Source organism: Carya illinoinensis, chromosome 5 (genome assembly GCF_018687715.1).
Source record: "Carya illinoinensis cultivar Pawnee chromosome 5, C.illinoinensisPawnee_v1, whole genome shotgun sequence".
Classification (NCBI taxonomy): domain Eukaryota; kingdom Viridiplantae; phylum Streptophyta; class Magnoliopsida; order Fagales; family Juglandaceae; genus Carya; species Carya illinoinensis.
The window spans coordinates 7301130-7325705 of record NC_056756.1 but is presented as its reverse complement, the minus strand read 5'-3'; the positions used below and the strand labels follow the sequence as shown (position 1 = coordinate 7325705).

The following is a 24576-nucleotide window of genomic DNA, read 5'->3' as shown; positions in this document are numbered from 1 at the left end:
CATTCTACCATGATATGGCAATAAGATAAGCTTGTATGATTGGCATAATTGCTCTGCAACAGCTGAAAGCTTTTTTACCATGTGAAGTAATAATTTCAGGTAGTAGATAGTCAAACCACTATCTAATATGATATGGGAATGATATAAAACTCAGATAATTGGCATAATTACTCTGCAACAGAGAGAGAGAGAGAGAGAGAGAGAGAGAGAGAGAGAGAAAGAGAGAGAGTGAGAGTGAACTGTTTATTCAATTCAGAAAGTAAAGAAACATAAGTCGATCGTGGTATGATGTAATCCAGTTCCGAGGTGCTGGGTCCCTCACGACATGAAACCCACCCATAACAAATTGAATGTGAATGATTGGATATGTTGGTCCTCTATAATCTCCTTCTGCACATAATAATGGCATATTATTATCGGCCTTCTACTGCATAATTATCAGCCTTCTCAATCAACATATTACTCTCTCCAAGAGGGAACTCTCAGACGGTCCTAGTGCTTGAAAGTTGTCACTTAGGTTCATCCAACAGAGGGACAACTTGTACCACTGGATTAAAGTATACCATTTGCACAAACAAATATGTTTGCTGCGACAGTTTGATGCAGGTTAATTTACTTTTGTAATGGTTTGTCTTTCAATTGAAACGAGGGTTTTATTATTTAGTTCGATTTGAAGATGGTGCCCATTTTCTGTAATGGTAAGCGTACATGCAGCCTCAAGGTGTGACATAGTAGTGAACGAGGACGGGCAGTGTAGACCAGACGTTCTGATTTTGAAACTCTGCATTCATGTTGACTGTCATATTGGAAAATACCTTTTGATTATTCGAGATGTATTTGCGGGAACCCTTTGCTGAGAATGTCACCAAAGACCCACACGCCCCGGTGCAAAAAGTAAATGTATCTTCTTCTTTTTTCTAATCAAAAAAGTAAATGTATCTGCTACCCCGGTGGAAAAATCTCCCTTTTAATTATCCCTCTTCTTTATTCTTTTGTGCCCTACCCTTGGTTCCGTCATCCATCTCCATCAACTTTTCTTAGTACCTCTAGCGTGTTTTAGGTTACAGTAGAAAGCAAAGAAACAGAGGATTGTTGACAAGTAGGCATTGATCTTATTCATACTATAAGGCAAGTAGAAATACAACTATATACGTTACGTATTTTAACATTAAAAATCAAAAAAGAATATGGAACAGAGCCTTCATTGAGTGAACTCGGCCAAGAAATTGTATGATGGATACTTTTTATTCAGGTCTCCATCTTCAAATTGCTGGCCTCGATGGAACCTGCAATAAGAGTTTAGTGCATTTAGTTTTTTTAGGGTCAATACTTCGCAGTGTAATAACTGTGTAGGGAGACCCATCGATGCTGTGATTAAAAATTAAATACATCAAAAAGCTCATCTAAGTAGGGAGACCCATTTCAAGTTAAGCAAGTCTTTGTATGATGCATATTCACCAGTGAATGGTTATTATAGCAATTATGTGGAATAGAGTCAAAGCGCACCACACCTTTGATTGTTTCTTCTTTCTATCAGAACAGTTGTGGGTGCTGTGGTCATTGAAAAATATGTGTGGATTCAAAGGTTTTGGAAGAAAAAGATAGAAAGATCCTTATAAGCAGCTTTCTCTATTTCGACATAAAAGTATACATACTTTCTGAGCAAAGACAGTAACAGGGCACACTACATGGTCTTGTCTTAGGTAAAAAAGAAAACACACACACTCTCCATTTCCACTTGAAACTGATGGAAACATGAAAGCGAAGAGGACATTTTTAGATGCTAGCTCTGCCTACCTGTAAATGGTTGGGATGGGAAGGAAATCGATCTTCCTTGATTGGAATCCAGATTGAAAAGGTTTTGTAAATCAGCATCCCAAGTTGAAGGAGGCTGGAGTTGCTGCAGGACAAGGAAGGCCAATCTATTTTATAAAACTGACAAGTTTAAAGGGAGATAGTAGCACATTAAAATACGAAGTATAGAAGCAATTACAGTGAAGCAGGATGCGTCGAAATAAGTTTCAGGGAGCGATACAGGTGCACTGATGGTTCGTCGAAGTGCCATGAGATCAGGTGTATTCACCCCCATCTCCAACCCACAACATGCAACCATTTGTTGTGCTGGGTTGATCTGAAGATAGGCAGGATTAGTCATCTCGGATGAACTTCCAATTGTTGGGAAATTGGCTGAGCAAGCAGGAAAGATCTGTTGATATTGAAGCAAAAGAGAATGAACAACACGAGAGAATGGTGGGCACCCTAAGCTTTCCAAGAGAGCCAAAATGTTAAAGCTAGCATGTTCAAGCAAATCAATTTCATTCATTTTACTCAATTCTATATGAGAACCAAAATGGATGGCTAATACACACTTAGTCAAATATTCTAAATTAAATAATTTTTTACCTCTTTTGCGAACAAGTCCTCAATGTTGAAGTCAAGCCTCGGGTTCACAGTAGCTAGTTTCATGGACAGAAACTGCATATCATAATAATGAGAGGACACCATTCAGATTACATCGAATATGACATATCTTAAGAAACATATCTTAAGAAATACAAGCAAAAGCATAAAGTCCATGAAGACTATAAGATGAAGCTACCTCTACTTGTCGTTGAAGGGATTGGACATAATTGATGATTTCATCAAGCATTCCAGCTTTCCCTGTGACTTTGTTGCACCCTGGTACTAAATCTTGTAGATACTTCATTCTCTCACTGATCTTCTCCCTTCTCACCTGCAACACACATTCATACATGACATAAATCACACTATTGCTGAAGAGAAATTCTGCAAAGTAGAAAATTGTTGATCATGACGCAAGTATATGCCTAAAGAGAGGAAATATCATGATTCGGACTCACTCTCTCAGCTAGGCTGTGGCTGTCTGTGGCCTGACCACGACGTGCCCGGACATGAATATAGTCGGGCTTTTGAACTTCGGAAGCTTTTGAATTCTCCCTTGAAGTATCCGCAGAAGTCTCCCTGTTATTCGGGTGAGTGGTGGTGTTTTTGGTCCTGGTTTGTTCTGTGGTGATCTTTGATTCCCCCTCTTCTGCACATACTTTGCTCCTCTTGTCTTTGGCGTCGTCTTCCGCAACAACCTAGACATAAGAAAAAGAGATCCTCATTAGTAATTTCACCATAACCTCTCAAAGACTGCTGCTTTTAAGATCTTGCGCATATTAAGTTGTAAAAAAATATCTAATCTGCAAGTCAAGTAAGGAAGCTTGTGCTGCTAAATCAATTCTAAACGTGGAACAGGGCATTCAATTAAAATATAGAGGAACAAAAAGAAATAAAACACAGAGAAATCAAGTAACAAGAATTATTCATTACATCCAAAATTTAGAGAGAATTAATGATTTCCAAAAGGAACGCCTTGACATTTTAGAGAGGCATTGTGCATGGTATTAGAGTCTTTATGGTAAAAACTTCGGAGAAATCCTTATAATAAAACAAACACAACACACCTTGGTGTTCTGCACCTTATCAGCCTTCCTCTTCTTGTAGCTCTCCCTCCCGACCGTAGAACTCATCTTCTCCGCCGGCTCTGACACTTTGCCTTTAGCTTCGGGCGCCACTTGGGCCTCCGTGTGTGGGCAGCTAGAAGTCCTTGTAATGGTAGAGTTCATTTCAAAACCTGCAGCACTCCCATTCATCAACACAGCAGACCCAAACCCCAGGTCCGGCAACTCATACCTGCCTAACTCAGGCCACCCATTTTCCAAACCTGGGTCTGGCTTCACTGAGTGGGTCACCACATGACGGAGCACCGAACCGCAGCGGCCATCCCCCACCAAATCCTGAAAATTCCCAACTTGACCCGCCTGACTTGGCTCCAAAAACACACCAAAATAGTTCTGTTGTTCTTGGTGCTGCCACTTCACGCGAGTCCTCTGCCTCTCCAGCACCGTAATGTCCGTACCGTTCCCCGGCCCGCTTAGACAGTGCAACATCTCCGGTAACGCCCTGTTCATCACCTCCCCAACAAAACTCAAGAGAACCTTTTTAAGAAACAAGGAGTGGAAAAGTAAAAAAAAGGCAACAGCTTTTGTTCTGATAATGTACTACGCAGTGCGCTTGGTGAACAAAAAGGTGGTGTACTGGTAATATCGACTTGGGATTAGGTAAATTCCACTAACTGATGCACAGAACAAGAGGCCTCTGTGGTTGTGAGCCAAATGTACTGTGCTGCTTACGATTACTTGTTACGTAGTATGTATGGGTGTGCTAGCTCGTTGTACCCGGCCATACATGGTAGAGAGGAAAAGGAGAGGATGGGTGGGGTATATAAAGGAAATAAATTAAAAGGTAGCCGGGGAAGTCTGACAGGGACTCAAGGAGTACCGGAATGGTTTAGTAACGTGGAGATGTATAAATAGTAATAATGATTTGAGTTAAAGATATTTTATAGATTCTAAAAAGTGAATGAGAAAAAAAAAGTTAATTAAAAAATTAAATATTGTTAAAATATATTTTTTAATATAATTTTTAAAAAAATTTAAAACAATAAATTTTTTTATTTATTTAAAAATTTGAAAAAATTATAATAATTAATCATTAATAAATTAAAAAGTTAAAATTTATATTTAAATAATATTTAAATATTAAAATTTGATAAAATAAAATGAGATGAACAGACGACCTCCTAACATAACCTCAGAGGGGCGGGGGGTGGGGCGGTTTGATTGGAGCAAACTGGGACAGAGGCCCATGGAATGTATCCATAACAGGGGCCGCCGGCGGTGGGACCTACTGACATGACCGCCACATGGGAGTGTCCGAAGAAAAACGGAAAGGCAAATATGGTTGAAACGGAGTCAGCGGGATTTCGCAGGACAACTTGGCATAATGTTACGTTATCACCTGGATTAAGTTGCTTGTTTGACTCTGCTGTTTGAAAAATAATAACAAAAAATTATTTATAGAGTTTTATGATGTATAAGTAAAATTGCATATTAATTGATGTATTAATACTAATTTATTCATATTTAAAATTTAAATTAACATTATTTTTAATAAAATCTATTTTTTGACCAATCACAATAAATTAATACACATATTAATATACAAGATTACCGCTTTGCACCGGTCGGTCTGTTGCTAAGGCTTTAACAGCCTTCACTAGTAGTCCACCACGTCAGCTATTCCATACAAATTAGATAAGGGTCATCACACTGGATCAAAATTTTTGCAAACACACAAATTGCCACCCACCATCTCCGTTGCCACCAACTCAACCAATCCCCACGAATACCATCCCGTCTTCTTCCTCATCTCAATCCTTCGTCTTCCCAACCCATTGCTAGCTGGATCCTAACCCAAACCATTTCTGGAGTTCCCAGTTCCCACCATAATGAATGGGTTTGGGATAGTATACAAGGTGGTGCTGGGGAATGGGATCCCAGTGGCGGTACGGATCCTGGGAGAGGGAGGCGACCAGCAGAGGTACACGGAGTTTGTCGCGGAGGTACAGACCATTGGGAAAATCAAGCACCCCAACATTGTGAGTTTGAGAGCTTATTAATGGGCTCCTTACGAGAAGCTTCTAATAGGCGATTTCATCTCCAATGGCAACCTGGCTTTTGCTTTTCAAATTCTTCAATGCCTATGCCTTTTTACCTCTGGCAGATTTGTTTGCTTGCTTGCTTGCATAATAAAAGTTGTGTTATTCTAGAAAAAAATGGTAAGCCTTCAACAAGCCTATCATAGCCTACCGGGCTGAATATTGCTAAGGGAGCAACCCATTGGAGGGGATGAGTTTTCTTGTTTCCGTGCGAGAGTGGGGTGCGGATGAGTTTCCAGATCTTCTATGTGTGGTCACATGGAAATTAAAATGGATAGCTTACTTGGCACTCATTCATTGGAGGGATGTTAATCGAACAATAATAGACCGACCGGCTAAAAGATTTACTCAATACACAATTATACTTGTAACTAAATTTTTTCTTATTTATAATCGGAATGAATAATACATATATGATATAATTTAATTTTAAATAAAAATTTTAAAATTTAAATCTTTTAAATAAAATCTTACTATTATTTAAAATAATGTGTATGATATCTTTTATATCCTGACTTAATAACAAAATACTTAATAATAATAATTGATTAATTATTATACATTTTCTTTAACTTTGTGAAAAATGTAATCATCAGAGATAATTTAGTTGGTCAGGTCTTGTATTTACTCTTTAATAGTTATCAATTTGAGTCTTCTCAGAGCCAATAGAGGTTTATTTGGCCGTTAACTTCAAAACTTCATAGGATTAGTTAAGATGCGCACAAACTAGCACGAACACTCATGAATATTAAAATAAAAATGTTATTTCAAAGTGTTATATAGTAGTGCAACATTACATTCTTTTAAGGGAACATTCAGCTATGCCAAGAGTCTAATAGCTTGATAGCATATGATCCGGGAGAATCTTAGTTCAAAGCTCCCAACCCTTGTAATAATAATAAAATAAAATCAACTCAATTAAATATTATAAATTTACGACAAACAAAATATACTCTCTACCACTAAAAATAATACAGACATGATCACTTCTCAACATGAGAAGGTTTTTTTTTTAAATAGACTTCAATTCAATTCATGAATGAATGGAGTTACAGCTGTGACCAATAAGTCTGGATACAAACCCCAATTACAAGCTAACTATTCATAAGTTATAAGCTCCCTTATACACAACTTTCATTGTACCGGACACTGTTTAAAAACTTCAAAAAACTCTCTAATGACACAACCCTCTTGAGATGCAAGACTCTGTAAAAATAGAGATGTCTATCTCGGCTTGTCTGTGAAAAAACAAACACCTTACACCCCACCCTCCAAAGGAGGAGGAGATTTTCCATCCTCATCATCCAAAGAAGGATAGGGACTCACTACCCTTCTCCTCCAAAAGAGGAAAGGGAATTGCCTATTTCAAAATATTCTCATTAACTTAACGGATATAGCAAAAACTTAAAACACCACTGACACAACCCTAACTGAAAACAAAAAGAAATAGCATTATGCTCTCCACTATTAGCCCACGTTGTATGCCACAGTCTACTTTGATATGCTACGGACCACTCCACCCCTAAGCTCGCGCAGGCCACCCAGAAGCCCTTGCCCCATGAATTTCACAACATAGCAAGCTTCTCACCGAGCATCCCCCCTCTTCCCAGTCCACGTAATAAGTTTCATCGTCGCCAACCTCTCCCAATACCAATAAGCGATGTACATTGTCTCCCATTTCTGAAAACCTCCAATCGAGACAACTATTGCTTTGGGCTAGCAGAGACTAAAACCAAAGATGAAAACCAGCCTCTATTCTTATAACAACCATGCACAGAGCCACGAGAGGCTTATTACAGACACCTAAAACCAAAAAGTAGAGCTAACAAGCAAACAAAAAAACAAATAAGATAGCCATCTAACACTGTGACACCCGAACTCCAACCACCATCCATGGGAGTGTCCACCGTGAGCTACGACCGAGCTTCTCCCCAAAAAATGCTTTAACCCCTCCATGCAAGGCATGCATCTCGAAAAAAATTCCTCTGTTTTTCATGGATAAAATATAGTTCCTTTACCCTGCGGGAGAGCACCCCAAACCATAATGCAAACCTTCATCTCCAAGAGCAAAACACCCTGACCGGCTCACATCGTAACCCCTTTGAGATGTCCCCACAGAAGACCATACCAAAACGGTCAGAAACACCAGCCATATGAATCGAGATCCTCCACCTCCAACATGGAATGTCTCTCCCCCTAACTGGGTGATTTATTATGACAAAGGTCTTGGGACGAAGCCTAGTGATGGCCTTTTAACCCACCAAAATTGGAGTCAAACAACTTTTTTTACCAAAAGAGAAAACGAGTGCAATACCAAACAAAACGAAAATAATGAAAAAAGGAAAAGGATTTGAGGAGGGAGGGAGGCCCCTCCCTTGGACGATTTCCTAGTCTTTTACCTAGAGAGAAAGGAGAGTTTCTCTCAATAGAAGTTTTTGAGAGAAGCACAATTGGGGTTTTAGTCGGTGGGGTCATAGTTATAAATTCGTATGAATTTGTTGAACAACCTTGAATAATTAAGTAAACTACTTGGCAAATTATTATTTTTATTTAGTGATTAAGAAAGTGATTTTAAGTGTATTATTGTATTTTTTAAAAATATTTATATATACTAAAAGCATAAAAAAATTAATTTTAAAATAAAAGAGGAATGCTACACAACCTCTCAACACTCCACACTCTACTTTTTTTCAAATTTTTAATATTTTTTTAATATTTTTTTGAATTTATTCTTTTTAAATTAATTTAATTCTTTTATTCGTTATTTATATATTAAATATTTGATAAAAGATAAAATAATAAAAATTAAAAAAAATGTGGAGTGTGGAGTGTTGGGAGGTTGTGAAGATTTTTTCTTCCTTCAAACTCCGTAGATGCAAGTGGAAAAGGATTGTTCAGTAAGTTATTTATGATCTCTTACAAATGAAAAAATCTTCACAATCTCCCAACACTCCACACTCCACTTTTTTTTTTAATTTTTATTATTTTATCTTTTATCAAATATTTAATATATAAATAATGAATAAAAGAATTAAATTAATTTAAAAAGAATAAATTCAAAAAAAAGATATTAAAAAAATATTAAAAAGTCGAAAAAAAGTGAAGTGTGGAGTGTTGGGAGGTTGTGTAGTATTCCTCATTGTCAATTTGCTAGCTCAATAATTTCAAAAAATAGAAATACTTTTAGAAAAGATTACACAAAAATAAAAATATTTACTAATTAATACCATTTTATGAATTTATTTTTATTTAATCACTTTATCTATACCACTTTTTTTAAAATAAAAAAAAATAAACTCTAAATGCAAGCACCAATTTTGTAGTCATTACACACGAATTGTCCACGTCAGTTTAATGAAACGGTTCGTTTTGCTTAACTTTACCGTCATCTCAAAAGGTAATCATTTTTCTTTCTCTTTACTATCTTCTCAAAACAGAAGTTTCAAATACTAAAGAGAAATTTGTCCAACACAAATTTGTCTCACCCACATATAATAGAAAGCCAAAGCAACTTTAAAATACCATATCGGTTTCTTCTCTTGTCATTTCCGCTTTTCATCAATTTTTTCGATAACCAGAAAAAACCTAATGAAGAAAAATTTTGTTTGAGAAATTGTCACATAAATGTATAACAAAAGTTCACAAAATTATGAAATATAAGATCATTTGCCTTCTCTTTCACTTTCTTCGTCAATTTTCACCATAGTCAAACAAAGCCAAACTTGGAGAAAAAATCATTCAAAGAAAATAAGTATATGTTTGAGATGAGTCTAAACGGCATTGGGAGAGATTTGACCAAAACTCTTAAGACTATTGTAGCTCTAGTTGCTTCATGAAAACGATTGGGAACCAAAGAAGGATGAGAACACGTCCATGGAATTTCGATCATACCTGTTAGGGAGATTTTTATCATATGGCCCAAAATGATTCTTTAAGGCCCAACCCATTAAAGAGATATAATTAGAGGACAAAAGAAGAGAAAGTGAGAAGAGTCGTAAAAGGGAATGAAGGCAAGGTGATGTTAGGATATTAGGAAGAAAAGAAGGAAGATGACATAAAGGAGGGTGATGTGACATAAAGTAAGAGGGGCAAGAGATAAAATGGAAGGGACTTATGACTTGAGAGGAGACCTTCGAGTAGGCTTTTTACTAGGCTTCAAGGGCAAGGCTTCTCAGAATGACTTCTTCAACTTCTAGACATGAGTTATAGCTATGGAGTCGAGACTAAGAAGAGAGATCTATTAAATCTACTATATAGTGAGAATGAGAGATCTTGATAGACTGTAAACCAAGCTTATTATAGTAGATTCTCCCAACTCCAAACCCCTGTGAACGTAGACCCATTGCTGGACCACATAAATTTACGTGTTCATCTCTCTCTATTTTCCTACATATATCTATTGGTGTTCATTGCCATGGGTATACCCATTGACGTCGTATAGCTGTACTGGATTAGCTAGGGGCTCACAAAGCCTCGACCTAGGCCCGGCACACTAAGAGTCCACATAACACCCATCCAGATCCAGCACCACCTCAATGTACTAGGAAGAGATACTTCTTCCCTTCCAGACCGTTGACAAAAACTAACGTCAACAATACCAAAAGAAATTACAACAAAAAGGATGTGAGAGAGGAACGAGAATGACACCTAGTGCTTTTTCTTTTTTAAACCAAAAGAATGTCACCATGTCAAGGGACTGTGATCACTCCACGAGCATACCTCTATCCTGTGCGTAGCATAACTCAATAAAAAATGACTTTTTCTTTGATAATATTTATATTCCACGTAAAGAGACCAGAAAAGTAAGCCATCAATCAATCATAGTTTGATTAAAACTCCCTTTAATGATGGATTCAAATAGATTCTGTAACTAAAAAATAGGAATAGCCACATCATATAAATTTATATTATTTAATATCAAGATTCACAATATTCACGTACATCATTGAAATTTTAGTAATATTATATACAATCATGGGTTATACAAGTGCATCGCATTCCTTTAAAAAAAAGAGTGAAGTTTATAATTAAAAAATTAATTTTTTTTACGTGGATATCATATATATTCACTTTTTTTATATAAAAAAAAAATACATGTCTCTTGTACACTTTATAACTGCATATATCATAGCTCTTAAAATTTGATGGGTTTACAAGTTGTCTCTTTCTTAATTTGGGAATCTGTTTTGAACGGATGATTGTAAATACTCTTAATCCATTCAAGTTATATTTTGCTTCTCATAACTGGTTGGTCATAAAAAACCAAAAACTATGGACACTAGTTGCCAACAAGCTGGCCATTATCTCCCTTGTTGTCCCCAATTTGGCGGTTAAAGAGTCTATTCCATCAAGTTATATGCTCGATCGGTCGTTTAAGGCAATACGACTTCACAAGGACTGACTAAGTTTGAGTTCACAATAACTTAAAGAAACGATGATTGATTGATTGATTGTAGAGTTTGGATAATCGATAGAAACACGGTACCGTATAGTTAAAGCGACAGCTAATCATAGGTTAGGAAATCGACTAATTCAAGATTACTATGTTTAATGATTTTTTGGAGCCACGAGTTTAGTTATCTAATAATTAAGTCGTCAATTTCCTATATGTTGCTTTCATCTTAATACGACATATGTACAAGTGGAATATCTTGTCGTCAAATAACATGATTTTGTTTATTTGTTATAATTGTCAACATCTTAATTAAGGTGCTGTTTGGTCATAAAGAATTTTTATTTCAAATACAAAATTTTTATTTTATCATTATAACTTTTTTAAATCTCCATGTAAAATATAATAAATAATTTAATCTTTTTTTCTACTTTTTCAAATATCAAAATAATAATAATATTAAAATATAATATTTTAATATTTAATTTTAAAACTCAAAATTTTTATCTGAAAAATCTTAGTGGCCAAGCATAACTTTAGATCTTCCTGATCCTATACTATTTAAAAAAAAAAAAAAGAGTCTTCTCGAGTTTTTGTTTAAGTTTCAAAACTTGAATTATAATAAAAATAGACAGATAAAGTAGATCTTATAATATTTATTATTATTCACGTAGATTTTTCAAAAGTTACCATTATATATATATATGTATATGATTAATGTTAAAGATTGTAAGTCTCTTTATATGTGATCAGTTCAGCATATACATACTTATAGCTTGCGATATTTTAATGTAGCTAGCTAGTGGCCATGACTCGACAATTGTTACGGTCTATTGTCAAAATCATTCTGCTTTGCTTGAAAAAGTATACAAGCCGCCATTTGAAGTTTGAAGCAACGGATGACAGGAATCACAGATATAATTTGGAATAATGGTACTGGGAACATGTCCAGAGAGGATGAAGGCTACTTCCATTATCGATTTATCTCCTGCGCGCATGCATGCTGGACCCTCTCAATACCCCTCCGGCCGCCTCCGACCCTCCTTTTCATCTCTCTCTCCCCCCTAGTTGGACACTTTTACACGTGATCGTGTTGCATCTCTAGAGGCAAATGGGGCCTCTCTTTCTCAAGTTTCCTTCAACCACTTTCTGTGAGGCTCTTATCAACATTAGAATAACCTGTACGTGTACGCGCGTAGCCCCCTGTATTAATTTATCTTTCTTTTTGCTCACTCGAGTCATGCTTAATTGCCATTTTTTTTTCAAATATATTCGGATATGGATTTATATCTCCCATGCAAGCAGTACTATAGTCATGTGTTTCTGTTTAGGATATAATTTTTAAAAAAATAAAATTAACAACTAGTTCAAAGGATGGCCAGCGTACGCCTCTGATCTCGTCGGGGATTTGTGTGGTACTACTAATACTACAAGTTGTGTAAATATTCAGAGTCCCACTAGCTCAATTAGAAGACGTTTTAAAAAACACAAGGCACGGATAATGTAAGTATGGTTAGATATGAAGATGATGTTATCTTATTGAATGGTTTTCTCAGAGCATGACAAATTACTAGCAATCCCAGCCAATCACAGAATGGAACGAGTTACATCTATATCTATTGACATATATTACGAGAAAAGTACTGTTTAATATGCAGCATGGCTAAGTGTGGTCCCATTAAAATTCCATGGTGAACACCCACACACACACACACAAGCTGATCTCCCATGCGTGATGTAGACCACCTAAGTGTGAAAACAATTAAAAGGGGCTGCTCTGCACCAAGACTCTGCACCGTTCAAAAATCTCATGCTTGCACCGTCTTATATGTTGCATATTAAATAGAGAAATACTACACATCATCTTACACCACACACTTTATATATTAAAATATTATTTTTTATTTTTTTATTTTTTTATTTTATTTTATTCTTATTAAACTAATTAAATTATTCTATTTATCATCCACACACTACATATTTATTATAGAAAAAATAAAAAAAAATTAAAATAAGTGTGGTGTGTAAAGTGTGAGAATGACAAGAAGATTTTTCCTATTAAATATAGTTACTGCAGCTCACTATTTGTCATTAATATTGATTGATATTTAGTAAATATTTAGTAAAACTTATCCTGTAAAAGGAGAGTTCTGATATGTGAAGAGAGTGTATGGAAAAACAGAGAGTGGACGAAACTTTTGAGTACTTTAATATCATACAAACGTATTAAATTTTTATTTCAATAGACGTAGATAAATTATTGAATCACTTAAATATTATCTTGTGTATTTTTAGGTAATGCTCAACACATGACTCGTAAAATTGTTGTCCATATGAAACAAAACATTAAACAAAACAAAAAAGGAAAATGAAAGAATAGAAATGCCTCAGGGTTTCATGTGCAAAATTGCAATGTAGGCGAAGTACTGCTGCAAAAATTGATACACGACCTTTTATGATTGCTCTTTCCAACTTTCCCAGCAAAGTTTTATCACCTTAATAACATAACTTGTTCGAGGAAACAAAAGGCCTTACTCATTAATATTACAATTTATTTTGTTTTTTACATTTCCAGGGATCCTCTTATCTTATCTAGAATGGATGAAGGGATGGATGAATGAATGAATATGATAATAGAGGGGAGAGATATGGGTAAGGCTGACGGTGGGGGCAATGAGATATAGCAGCAGATCCGATGTATAGGGAATCCTAGTTCTCGCAGGCCCTCTCTCTATTAATAATGGCGAGAGAGATAGAGATATCACACAGAAGTTGGGGTTTCTTTGGTGACTGTGTTCTGTTTACGTCTCTGCCTCCATTCTACGTAATTAGGGCTCTGATTTCTGATCACTGTCAGACGACTAATGTTTCCGGCCCCTCCGTCTTCATAATTGAGAGAACTAGCTACTGGTTTTTCCCCCTGTTTTGCACGACTTAACAGGACCATGAATGTAGAACATGATCTTCAGACTTCGGCTATGATCCAAAATTATACTGAAAATTTTTAGAACAACAGTGGGACATTGATACAGATACAGGGAAATTGTACTAGTAATTAAGAAAATAAAACTAGAATATTAAGGGCAACTGTTAACTGAGAAAAAGGTTCCTTTAAATAGTCCTCTCAATTCTCTATAATCCTCTCAGATATTCTCCACAGCAAGGGCTTGCTCATGGGCAAGCGGGAAGTGGGTCTCACTCCCCTTGGCGCCTATGCGAAGAGGAAGAAGGAAAAACGACAGGCCCATTCAGCTATTCATTCGAACGAGCGAGGCGAAAAGGTGATGGGTTATCAAACTATTAAGCAAACGAATGGGAAAGCAACGTATCAAACCCTTGCTTCTATTGAGATTCTTAAGGTTGGCCCCATTCATTGTAGAATGTCATATAAAAGCACTGTACGTGGATCAAAATCCTGAGGTAACACGTGCATGCATGTTCATCAGTTTATGTCCAAAACCAGCCATATGTCACCACCTAGATTTTTCTAGAAATTTTCCTAACTTTCTAGAAGCCTCCTAGTCTTTTGTAATCTTGTAGAATTGTGTAGAGTCATCTAGAATGGGCGTTATAGACAATTCTAGAGTAGTGTTCTAGAAAGGGCTTTATAGACAATTCTAGAGTAGTGATCTAGAAAGTTCTTTACCCTTGGATTGGTGACAAGTGTCACAATCCTAACCATTCTTTGTACCAAGAGTTCCCTATAAATAGAGGGGCTCTCATTTGTATAAATCACCAAGCAATAAGAGAAATAAGTTCTCTAGAGCATCTCTCTCTATCTTCTCTCTCTAGTTTGTTCTCTATTGTCTTGAGTCCTTTAGAATGCTTACTTAGGAGCTTTGTGGAGAGAAAGCCTCCTAAGTCCACACGGGTCGAGTGAAGAAATTCTAAGTCCGTGACAGTAAGCTATGCGGGGAATTGTCCAACAGTCTTCAAGGTTGCTAAGTCTTGGAACGAACAACTGGATGTGACCCGCTCCTACTTAGACAAAGCAACCAAGAAAATGAAGAAGTGGGCTGATCAGAAGAGAAGGCACGCGGAATATCGTATAGGCGACTTGGTGTTAGTAAAGATCTTGTCGAGCCAACACAAGTTCACAAGAAAACTGCACAAGGGGCTTATATGACGTTATGAGGGACCATTCCCAATCATCAAGAAAATAGGGAAGGTCTCCTACAAGCTAGACTTACCCTCTAAGTTCAAACTTCATCCAGTCTTCCATGTCAGCTGCTTGAAACCCTACCATGGTGATAAAGAGGAGCCATCACGAGGAGAGTCTAAGCGTGCACCCTTGGGCATAACTACCACTTTTGATAAAGAAGTAGAAGAAGTCTTGGCGGACCGTGACATCAGGCGAAAGAGTCATATGCCACGCCAAGAATACTTGATCAAGTGGAAGGGATTGCCCGAAAGTGAGACAACTTGGGAACCAAAGGAGTCGTTGTGGCAATTTGAAGATCACATCCGAAGGTTCCATGAAGACACCGCGTCGAGGACGTCGCGAAACTTGGTGGGGGAGAAAGTCACCACCTAGATTTTTCTAGAGAATTTCCTAACCTTCTAGAAGCCTCCTAGTCTTTTGTAATCTTGTGGAATTGTGTAGAGTCATCTAGAAGGGGTGTTATAGACAATTCTAGAGTAGTGTTCTAGAAAGGGCTTTATAGACAATTCTAGAGTAGTGATCTAGAAAATTCTTTACCCTTAGATTGGTGACAAGTGTCACAATCCTAACCATTCTTTGTACCAAAAGTTCCTTATAAATAGAGGGGCTCTCATTTGTATAAATCACCAAGCAATAAGAGAAACAAGTTCTCTAGAGCATCTCTCTCTATCTTCTCTCTCTAGTTTGTTCTCTATTGTCTTGAGTCCTTTAGAAGGCTTACTTAGGAGTTTTGTGGAGAGAAAGCCTCCTAAGGCCGCACGGGTTGAGTGAAGAAATTCTAAGTCCGTGACACATAGCTGTTGTTGCAGTTTAAACTTCTCTGTTGTGATTTTTATTTTCTAATTCCTTCCCTTCAGAATTTTGGCCGGAGATATTATGTATATACTGATCAAGTAAGGACCAAGAAAATTAAGGAGTTGAAAAGCACGGCCTTTTTGCTCGTTCTTTGACTAGACAAATTAAAATGCTCTGGGGGCCGGGGGCACATTGCAAGACTATCCGGTCGTCAATCCTTCGGAAGGCAAAATAAGATCGTCAAATAGAGTTACGCATATATCACGTGTGGCTCAAACCAAACGTGATATTCACGTCCTCCATGTCAAAGAGTCTTTTGCCGCCACACGCGGCACTATTGAGGTCAATGACCTTGGATTTTTTAGATTCAACAAACTTTATCTTTTTAAGAGTGGCACATGGCCTCTACGCGCCTCCACAATTACTTATGGTTGGGCGAACCATATGTCATATATCATTTGTTATTTTTCTATATTCTTGCTTCTCTTAATCAATAATAGAGAGAAAGATGTAATAAAAGTCTCTTTCAACTAATCCAGACCAATAAAATGCTGCACAAACCATTGTGGTTTCTAATCGTATTATGCAATCCATTTTTTAGATCGTACTAAAATTGCTTCAAGTGACTCTCTTTTGTGGAAAAGTGTGCTGCCTGGGCGATATTGCTCAAGTATACTGCTCAGCAAAAATATATATATATTTTTTTACTTAGTTATTAAATAAGTAATTTTAAATGTGTTGATGTATTTTTTAATTTTTTAAAATATTTAAATATATTAAAAAATGTGAAAAAAATTTAAAAAAAAAAACAGAGAATTGGGCGGTATGGTACAGTAAGTAGCCCGACTCTTTAGTATCAATAAGTGCACAAAGTATGCTTGTAAGAATATTTTTCCTTATATATATCATTAGTATCAATTTTTTGAAATGCTAATCATTTTGACATAAATATATAAATATATATATATATATATTAAATTTCTTAGTCTTATAACTTTGATAAAATGAACTGCCCAAAATGGCAGCGGTGCAAACAAGATCACCATACATATTCATGTAATGATGTTGTCTTTTGAATTCGTCCCTTTTCCTCTTGTACTAATTGCATTACGTACCCCCACCCCCCCTCCTCCTCTCTCTCTCATGCCATTTTTCCCATGATAATTATTATTTTGAACTTAAAAGGCAATAGTTTGAATAAATAAACAGCGGCCTAGTGTTCAACTGAAAAGTATGCAGTATCATGGAAGCTGCTTTGTTGAGGAAAAGTAATAAATTGATGATAATTATTATTTTGAACTTAAAAGGCAATAGTTTGAATAAGCAGCCTAGTTTTGATTTTTCTTCTTCTCAGCAAATAAATTATTTCATGGACAAACTGTGACGTCTCCAAATTTTGTTTGGGATCAGACGGATATTTGAAACATCGAGACATGCAACACAAGGTTACCTGCTCCTATTCATGACATATAAGATGTAATATTCCTAACATGTATCTAACATTATGCAATATTCACAGCGGATAATTTTTTTCTTTAGCAATACTATGCACCAAACTGAAAATATCTCAAATACTTAAAACATACTTCATATATAAAGATCTATTGAATAATTAAGATTACAGCACTAGTCCAAAATAGTTATGATCCAAAAAGTACTGGAAATGCAACTCCATCGTATAAGTAGTAATTTAACTACTATATTAACATTAACGATGCACCGTAGTTCAGTCGACTGTGTCTAGTTGGTCAGCTCCTGATCCTCCTTCAGGTCCTGTAACAAGATCTACCATTCTGGAGAATGGTAGTTGAGACTACCACAGTAAAATTTGATTACAAATCTCAGTAAGTTAACAAAACAAACTTCCACACAGGCTAATGATGCATGGATGACAGTAAAAGCATGAATGCATAATCAAATTCATAAGTAATTGAAACATAACTTGACGTACAATATAGCATAATTGACATAACTTAAATTGAAACGTGAACTAAACTTGACTTGATCTGAAACTTGACTTAACATGAAAAATACATACTCTACAGTTGTTGTGGCTCCATGTATTCTACACGTCATAATGCAGTTAAATACATACTCCACAGTTGTTGTGGCCCCATGTATTCTACGTGTCACAATACAGTTAAATACATACTCCACAGTTGTTGTGATCCCATGTATTCTACGTGTCACAATTGTTGTGTCTCACGTAGTGTATGCGTCACAATTGTTGTGACCTCATACTTTGTGTGCCACAGTTGTTGTGGACCCCACGAAACTGAATGTAACTCAAGATTAAACATGACTGGAATACGAAAGGACTGAAACCCTGACGTAATATAACGTGACTTGAATATAACTTGAAAGACATGACCAACTTGAGATAGTAACATTTCGTAACATGACATATAATAGACAATATATTTAATATGACATACTTGCAACAGTGAATATTACATGACTTGACATACATATAATAGATGACATACTTAACATGACGTACTTTTAATGTATAGTAATACATGACAGAATATATTATGTAACATTTTTCATATATATGACATAATATATTATGTAACAGTTTTCATATATATGACGGAATATATTATGTAACAGACAATTATGTAATAACTTGGCATGACATGACATATATGATAACACACACACACACATATATATACACTGTAGTTCCTTTACTTAGCACACATACATAGTAGATTGTTAGTAAGTTAAAAGCTAACTTACCTCGATCTCCGTGTTTCTTATAAAACCTTAAGCGCGATCACGAGGAACTGTAATTAGTGATTCTAAAAGTTAGTACTAAATCACTAATAAATTGAAATATAGAAAATACTAACTTAAATAGTAAAATTTCCATTTTACTCTCTGCATGTAGGAAAATGACCGTTTAACTCATAACTTAAGGATTTTGTATACTAATTCCAAAAGTCACCAAAATTTTATCCTCGACTCAAATATCAATTTAGAAAAATTTAAAACTAATCACAATTATTAAAACTCTATAGGGCCGAAATTCTCATATGTTATCTCCATTGATTTTTGTTTCTAACTTGTTTTGATTAACCTTTTGATCTATAACTTATAAAAATGTGATCTTCAAATCAAACCATCACATGATTTAAAAAGATGTCCTAAAACATATATAAGTTTCTAATTTAAGATCACATGGTTAAAAATTAACCAAAACATAAATTTAGCCAAGAACATCCACACTTTGGCTTATCTGAATATCTCTTTGCATAAAATTTCATATCTTTGAAACTAATATCAAATATCTTCAAAATAATAATATAACATGTATATAAGATGTTTAGGATCCTCCAATAAAATTATCAAAGTCATTGGAATAGGTTTAGACCACCAAAGAGTTAAACTTTCTCAAAACAGAAACTATTTTTCCTCTTCCAGTTTCTAAGTTTCTAAATCTAAGAAAATCTTTCATCAAAACCTTTAATCATGCAAAAATCCTCAATCAATAATCATATATACATGTTAACAATACTCCATAAAAATTTCGGACCAATATCTATCCATTAACTTGGTCAAAAACTCCAAACTATAACATATTCTCCAGTTTATCTCCCAGAATGACCTTTTTATAGTTTACATAATATTTGACTAACCAAATGATTTTCAAATGGGACAAATAAGATATCCACGTAAACTAGACTAAAAAATGAACAACTTATATGAATGAGACTTTATGATAAAACACTTACAAAAGTTTCGAAATGGACGTGCAAAAGAACTCATAAAAGCTGTCTGAGATAGAGTGTTTGTTATTCTTTTAATGGAAAGTGTAAATAAAGATAAGTTCGTGGGTGGTGGCTGGAGATACTTATGGACAAGATATGGAAGAGGATAAGGCTAGAGTTGAGAGTTGAGTGTAGGTTTTTCCTATCCAAAATATCTATAAAAGATCATCTCAAGATATTTTTATCCAATAATATCTACAAAAATCAGTTTAAGATATTTTTATCTAATAATATCTATAAAAATCAACTCAAGATATTTTTATCCAATAATATTCACGAAAATTAGCTCATGATATTTCTTTTTTTTTATCCAATAATATCCACAAAATCAACTTAGACTATTTTTCAAAAGTGGAGAGTAGACTTGGAAGAGTAAGGTGGCTAAAATCTTTCCATGTGTCCAATTAAAACTTTCTAACTATTTCCAACAATCAAAAACACACTTCTGATACCACAGTGAGTAATAACATTAACTATACGATTAATAGATTCGTGAAAGCTTATCGGGTCTTCACTAGATTTCTAAAACCAATAGAAATTTTATTATTAAATTTCTAGCGGGCTGTTACTTAAACTATATGGTTATAATAACATAAGATTCAGTGAGGTGAGAGTTCCTAACAGTCATTCCAAAACAAACAAAAGTAGCACTAAAAAGAAAAACAACAAAGCAGATTATCTCGCTAAAAGATTGGCTTCAATCTAATCCCACACAGGATTGTCGCATAAAAGCGGTTATAATATAGTTTGATAAACAGACTATAAACCTACGACTAAAAGCCGCAATCGAGAAAGGTGGGCTACATTTTACTGATCTTGTCCAACTGTAGGAGTCTATCACAAACACGTTGCCTTGATCACTGGTTAGGAAAAGCAGGAACATAAGAGAATAGTAGCATGAAGATGACCTGATACATCGGCAAAGAACCACCGCCGAAGGTGGTGGCTCGTAAGAGACGCGCTACACTAAAGACTGCACAAATCTAAAAGATCCGAAGTCGCTGGCCACAAAGGTGTCGCACGTGGCACCTGAAAACTTCCAAAGGCGCAATGGCTCGTGAGGTCCACGCGCACTATAAGCCGTGCGTGAGCTGCACTCGTCACATGAAATGAAAGATTTCTGCCACCGACCGGCAAATCGATGGCTGGAGAGTTCGATGGAAGGCGCGTAGTTGTTGAAGACGGTAAGAGAATAGCAACTCAGAACATCTAGGTACTATCACAAGAAAATTAAAAACAACTGAAAATAAAGCTATATATACAATGGCTAGACAGGCTAAGGGTTGGAAATAAAGCTCCAACCCTTCCCTGAGCGAGGACGCTCTGATAGCTGGCTGACTTGTGGAGAGAGAACAGCCTAGTGTTCAACCGAAAATTAAGTATGCAGTAATATGGAAGCTGCTTTGTTGAGGAAAAGTAATAAATTGATGAACAGTGAGGACAAGAAGCGACATCAGGGGAAGGGGCTCTAGCTTTTCTTAAAGGGCATTTTGCATGGATGCATGCAATGTGGATTGGATGAGTCAAAACTGAAAATCATGGTCAAAGACAATATATGACAGCTGCATGACTAGTATCAAGGCAGCAGTAAAGACGAGTTCCAGAAAGGCCAACCCGACGTCTCAATTATGCACATATTATATGAAAATTTTTGTAGCATTTGCTGCTTCGTTCTCTCGATTCAATACAGATGGAGTATTAGTATTCTTCTGCTGTTTGCTCCAAAAAGAAAGAAACTATCTATTTTAGCTCCAACAAGATTACTATGAATAATATTTTCGAACTACAAATTGATATCAGACGCGTTGTTTGAACTCACACTCCTCTCAAACCTATTTACTTTTTCACCTATTTTTCTTTCAACATATTGGACCTACACACTCTAATCCTATATAGTGTCTATATATATGAGTAATAGTACTACTGTATAATTATATCGATCCAGAGGTTTAAAGGGGGCAGGCTGAGGCCTGGATGGGCTAAGTTCTGCTCGGGAGACCTTGCCTAGCTAGGTTAAGATTGTCCAGATGAAACATCCCAAGCTTTGCCAGCTCGAACAAAGTAAGAATAAGATTCGATGTACTGGAAGGAAACATGTGAGAGAGAGAGAGAGAGAGAGAGAGAGAGAGAGAGAGAGAGGGTGGAAAAAGAACGAGATAGCAAATGGGTGACAAAACCGCGTACTAGAATCAAGCATCTTATAATCAGTGAACAGAAAAATTAACCATGTTCAGATTAATGAAGATGACCTTCGGTATAAAATAAAAAACATGCGATATTTTTTTTTTCTCAAATGTAAAATTACGCTAGTATTTTTCAACTTTCTTATCTAAAAACACATTCCATGCATGGCCCTACGGGAAATTGTGTTAAATGCTTCCACAAACTTACTGGGTGCTCCGAAATTCAAAGACATGAAGACAAGGAAACCCATTTTCTTAAAATTTGATCAGACTTGGGTGAGATCGATATTAAAATACTAAGGAATGTAAGAGACATGATCACATGAAGGTTTTAGGATAACCACCAAGAACAGAGACATTAAAAGCCTAGGTGATATCATGATATGGTTGAAAAGAGAAGATTTTAGTAGGGAGGAAATTATGGAGCCGTCTTAATTAAGAATATATGCAGGTGAAAGGATAAGTGATTGGGGGGAGGGAAACCACAATCTGCAGATTTGATTGGAGGATCTTTGCCACCCTCACAAGCCCATATGGGTATGTTCCAACTTCTTCCCGACACATACCATCTCATACATTTTAGTGTGTCATTTACCTAATTCCTTTCAACATTTCATTCTTTGCTCGTGCTTCCCTTCAAACTGGCCGGCACCTACTTGGAATTTTCTGTCCCTCCCTCTAAACACACACACAGTGTGTACATCTTTGTTATCAAGTGTGTCTGTATGTATAGATATGTATCTATATTTATATATGCAGCTAGACGTAATTGATCATATATATTGGTTTTTTATATCTAATTGATATCTAATGTAATGCATTATTATATATGCCAGAACCATCATATATATGTACGTTGAAATTGATTCTATTGGTTTTTGAAGCATCCTCTCCTTTCATAATTGCCTTCAGACTAATTACCAAACGAAAGACTTTATTTGAAGAATTCTCAATTAATAGTACTGGATGTAATTGCATTGATCATCATGAATTCAGTCCTTAGAAGATGATGCTCTTGTGACCAAGAAAAAGTGTGCTCATTTATCCTGGTTTCATGGGAGGAAATCCTGCTTTTGCATTTGATTGGACAACCAAGCATTTAAATCATGTGGGTACCTCCAACTCTAAATATAGTGGTGGGAACTTATTCCTTTCAAGATTGTGAATCTTATTTATGATGGTGTTTGCCTGGATCGATGCAAGCGTAGTCAATATGGTTTTGAGAGGGCCAGCTGTACGTTGGGACGTAGTTGTCATTATAATATGATATTTGTTATTTTAAAGAAATGAGGAAACTAAACATCAATTCCTCAGGTAAACACTTTGCATAAGAATTAATTAAATTATGTGTATAAAAAGTAAAAACGGCGTCTTTTTTTGGTATATATCCAGCTGAGCTAGCAAAATTTATATTCGGAGACCCAATTTAAATTCCTTTGAGCCACTCATGCAGAGGAAGTACGCTTTCTTGGCGCACAATGATTTCAAAGGACAGCTAAAAAGATAAGGATCAAAAGTAGATCAGATCGCAATCGAAATTTTTCAAAGCCGGAATGAGAAGCTTTGGTGACAAATGATGAAGGAATTATGTCACAATATCTGATTCTCTTCAAGTTATGTACCATGGCTATGTCAACTCTAACTTGACAAGAACAAAGGTCCCATGCCATTTCCCACATGATCAGGGTCAACATGCTACATGCTTAATCGATTTAGCCCCATACTCTTTTCTCACCCACAATCATAACATCAATGACTGTTAAGCCTTGCAACGGCGCCTTGGCTTACTTTAGTTAAAGAACAAAAAGACTTGGGCTTTAATTAATAATAAAGTCTGAACCTTATCATTAGCAACTCCTAAGAATGAACTCGGGCTTTAATTGCTTCAAGTTTTTGCCCCCCCAAGTCGACTGAAGGGCTTTATATGAATTGGACCAGGCCGTGTTAAAAAAGCCCGTACGTCTATTTTTATACCACGTACCACGTATGTTAAAAAAGCCCGTACGTCTATATGAATTGGACCACACGTGCTATTTTTATACTACTTGTATATGTCAAATCAAAGAAATTGTACCACGTACGTCTAGGCCTGTGTCTGTTCATCTGCTCTTTATCCCGCAGTTGTACTCAGCGAAGGATATCATGTCAGATTACAACCTTACCACAAGTATATTTCAATTGACATGAACAGATGAGTGATGATATAATGTTTCATTTTGTAATTTGCAAGGCTAGAATTGTAACTATATATATACTTTTTAAACGAAAATCGACCACATATATATATTGGCTTAATTTAACATACCAAAAACTTTATTCTGGCATAATCAGGCATTCCCAAGTGTAAATATCAAGCAAGCAGTATCTTTCTGAAGACACGACTCTTTAATCTTTATCAGTAGAAATCAACTAAAACCACAAATGCATTATCGTCTGGCCGGGTGCGCCTTTTATAGCTTTTTTGCCTCAATAATGCACTACTACTAGTCTACTGATGCCTTTTGTTCATGTCACACATTACAAATCCATATTCAGCTCGCACATTGACAAATATCTATCAGCCATCATGAAGGGAGACGTACGTACTTCATGCTAGCTAGTCATACATGACTCATGATGTGATTCCCATTGGTTGGTAGTACTCGAGACTTTACGTCTATCTTATCCAGATCAAGTATACATGATGATCTCCTGACTCCGAAAGT

General features: G+C 36.0%; 1 protein-coding gene across 1 annotated transcript; it reads right to left on the bottom strand.

Moving 5' to 3' along the window:
- Nucleotides 1–1089: 1089 nt before the first annotated feature.
- On the bottom strand, nucleotides 1090–4288 carry LOC122311062 (transcription factor bHLH63-like). Its single transcript, XM_043125420.1, has 7 exons — nucleotides 3471–4288; nucleotides 2862–3101; nucleotides 2600–2734; nucleotides 2404–2475; nucleotides 1994–2206; nucleotides 1798–1900; nucleotides 1090–1286 (listed from the first exon to the last, which is right to left on the bottom strand). The coding sequence occupies exons 1-7, from the start codon at nucleotides 3975–3977 to the stop codon at nucleotides 1249–1251; spliced, it is 1308 nt and encodes a 435-aa protein (XP_042981354.1). The 5' UTR covers nucleotides 3978–4288; the 3' UTR covers nucleotides 1090–1248.
- Nucleotides 4289–24576: the final 20288 nt, after the last annotated feature.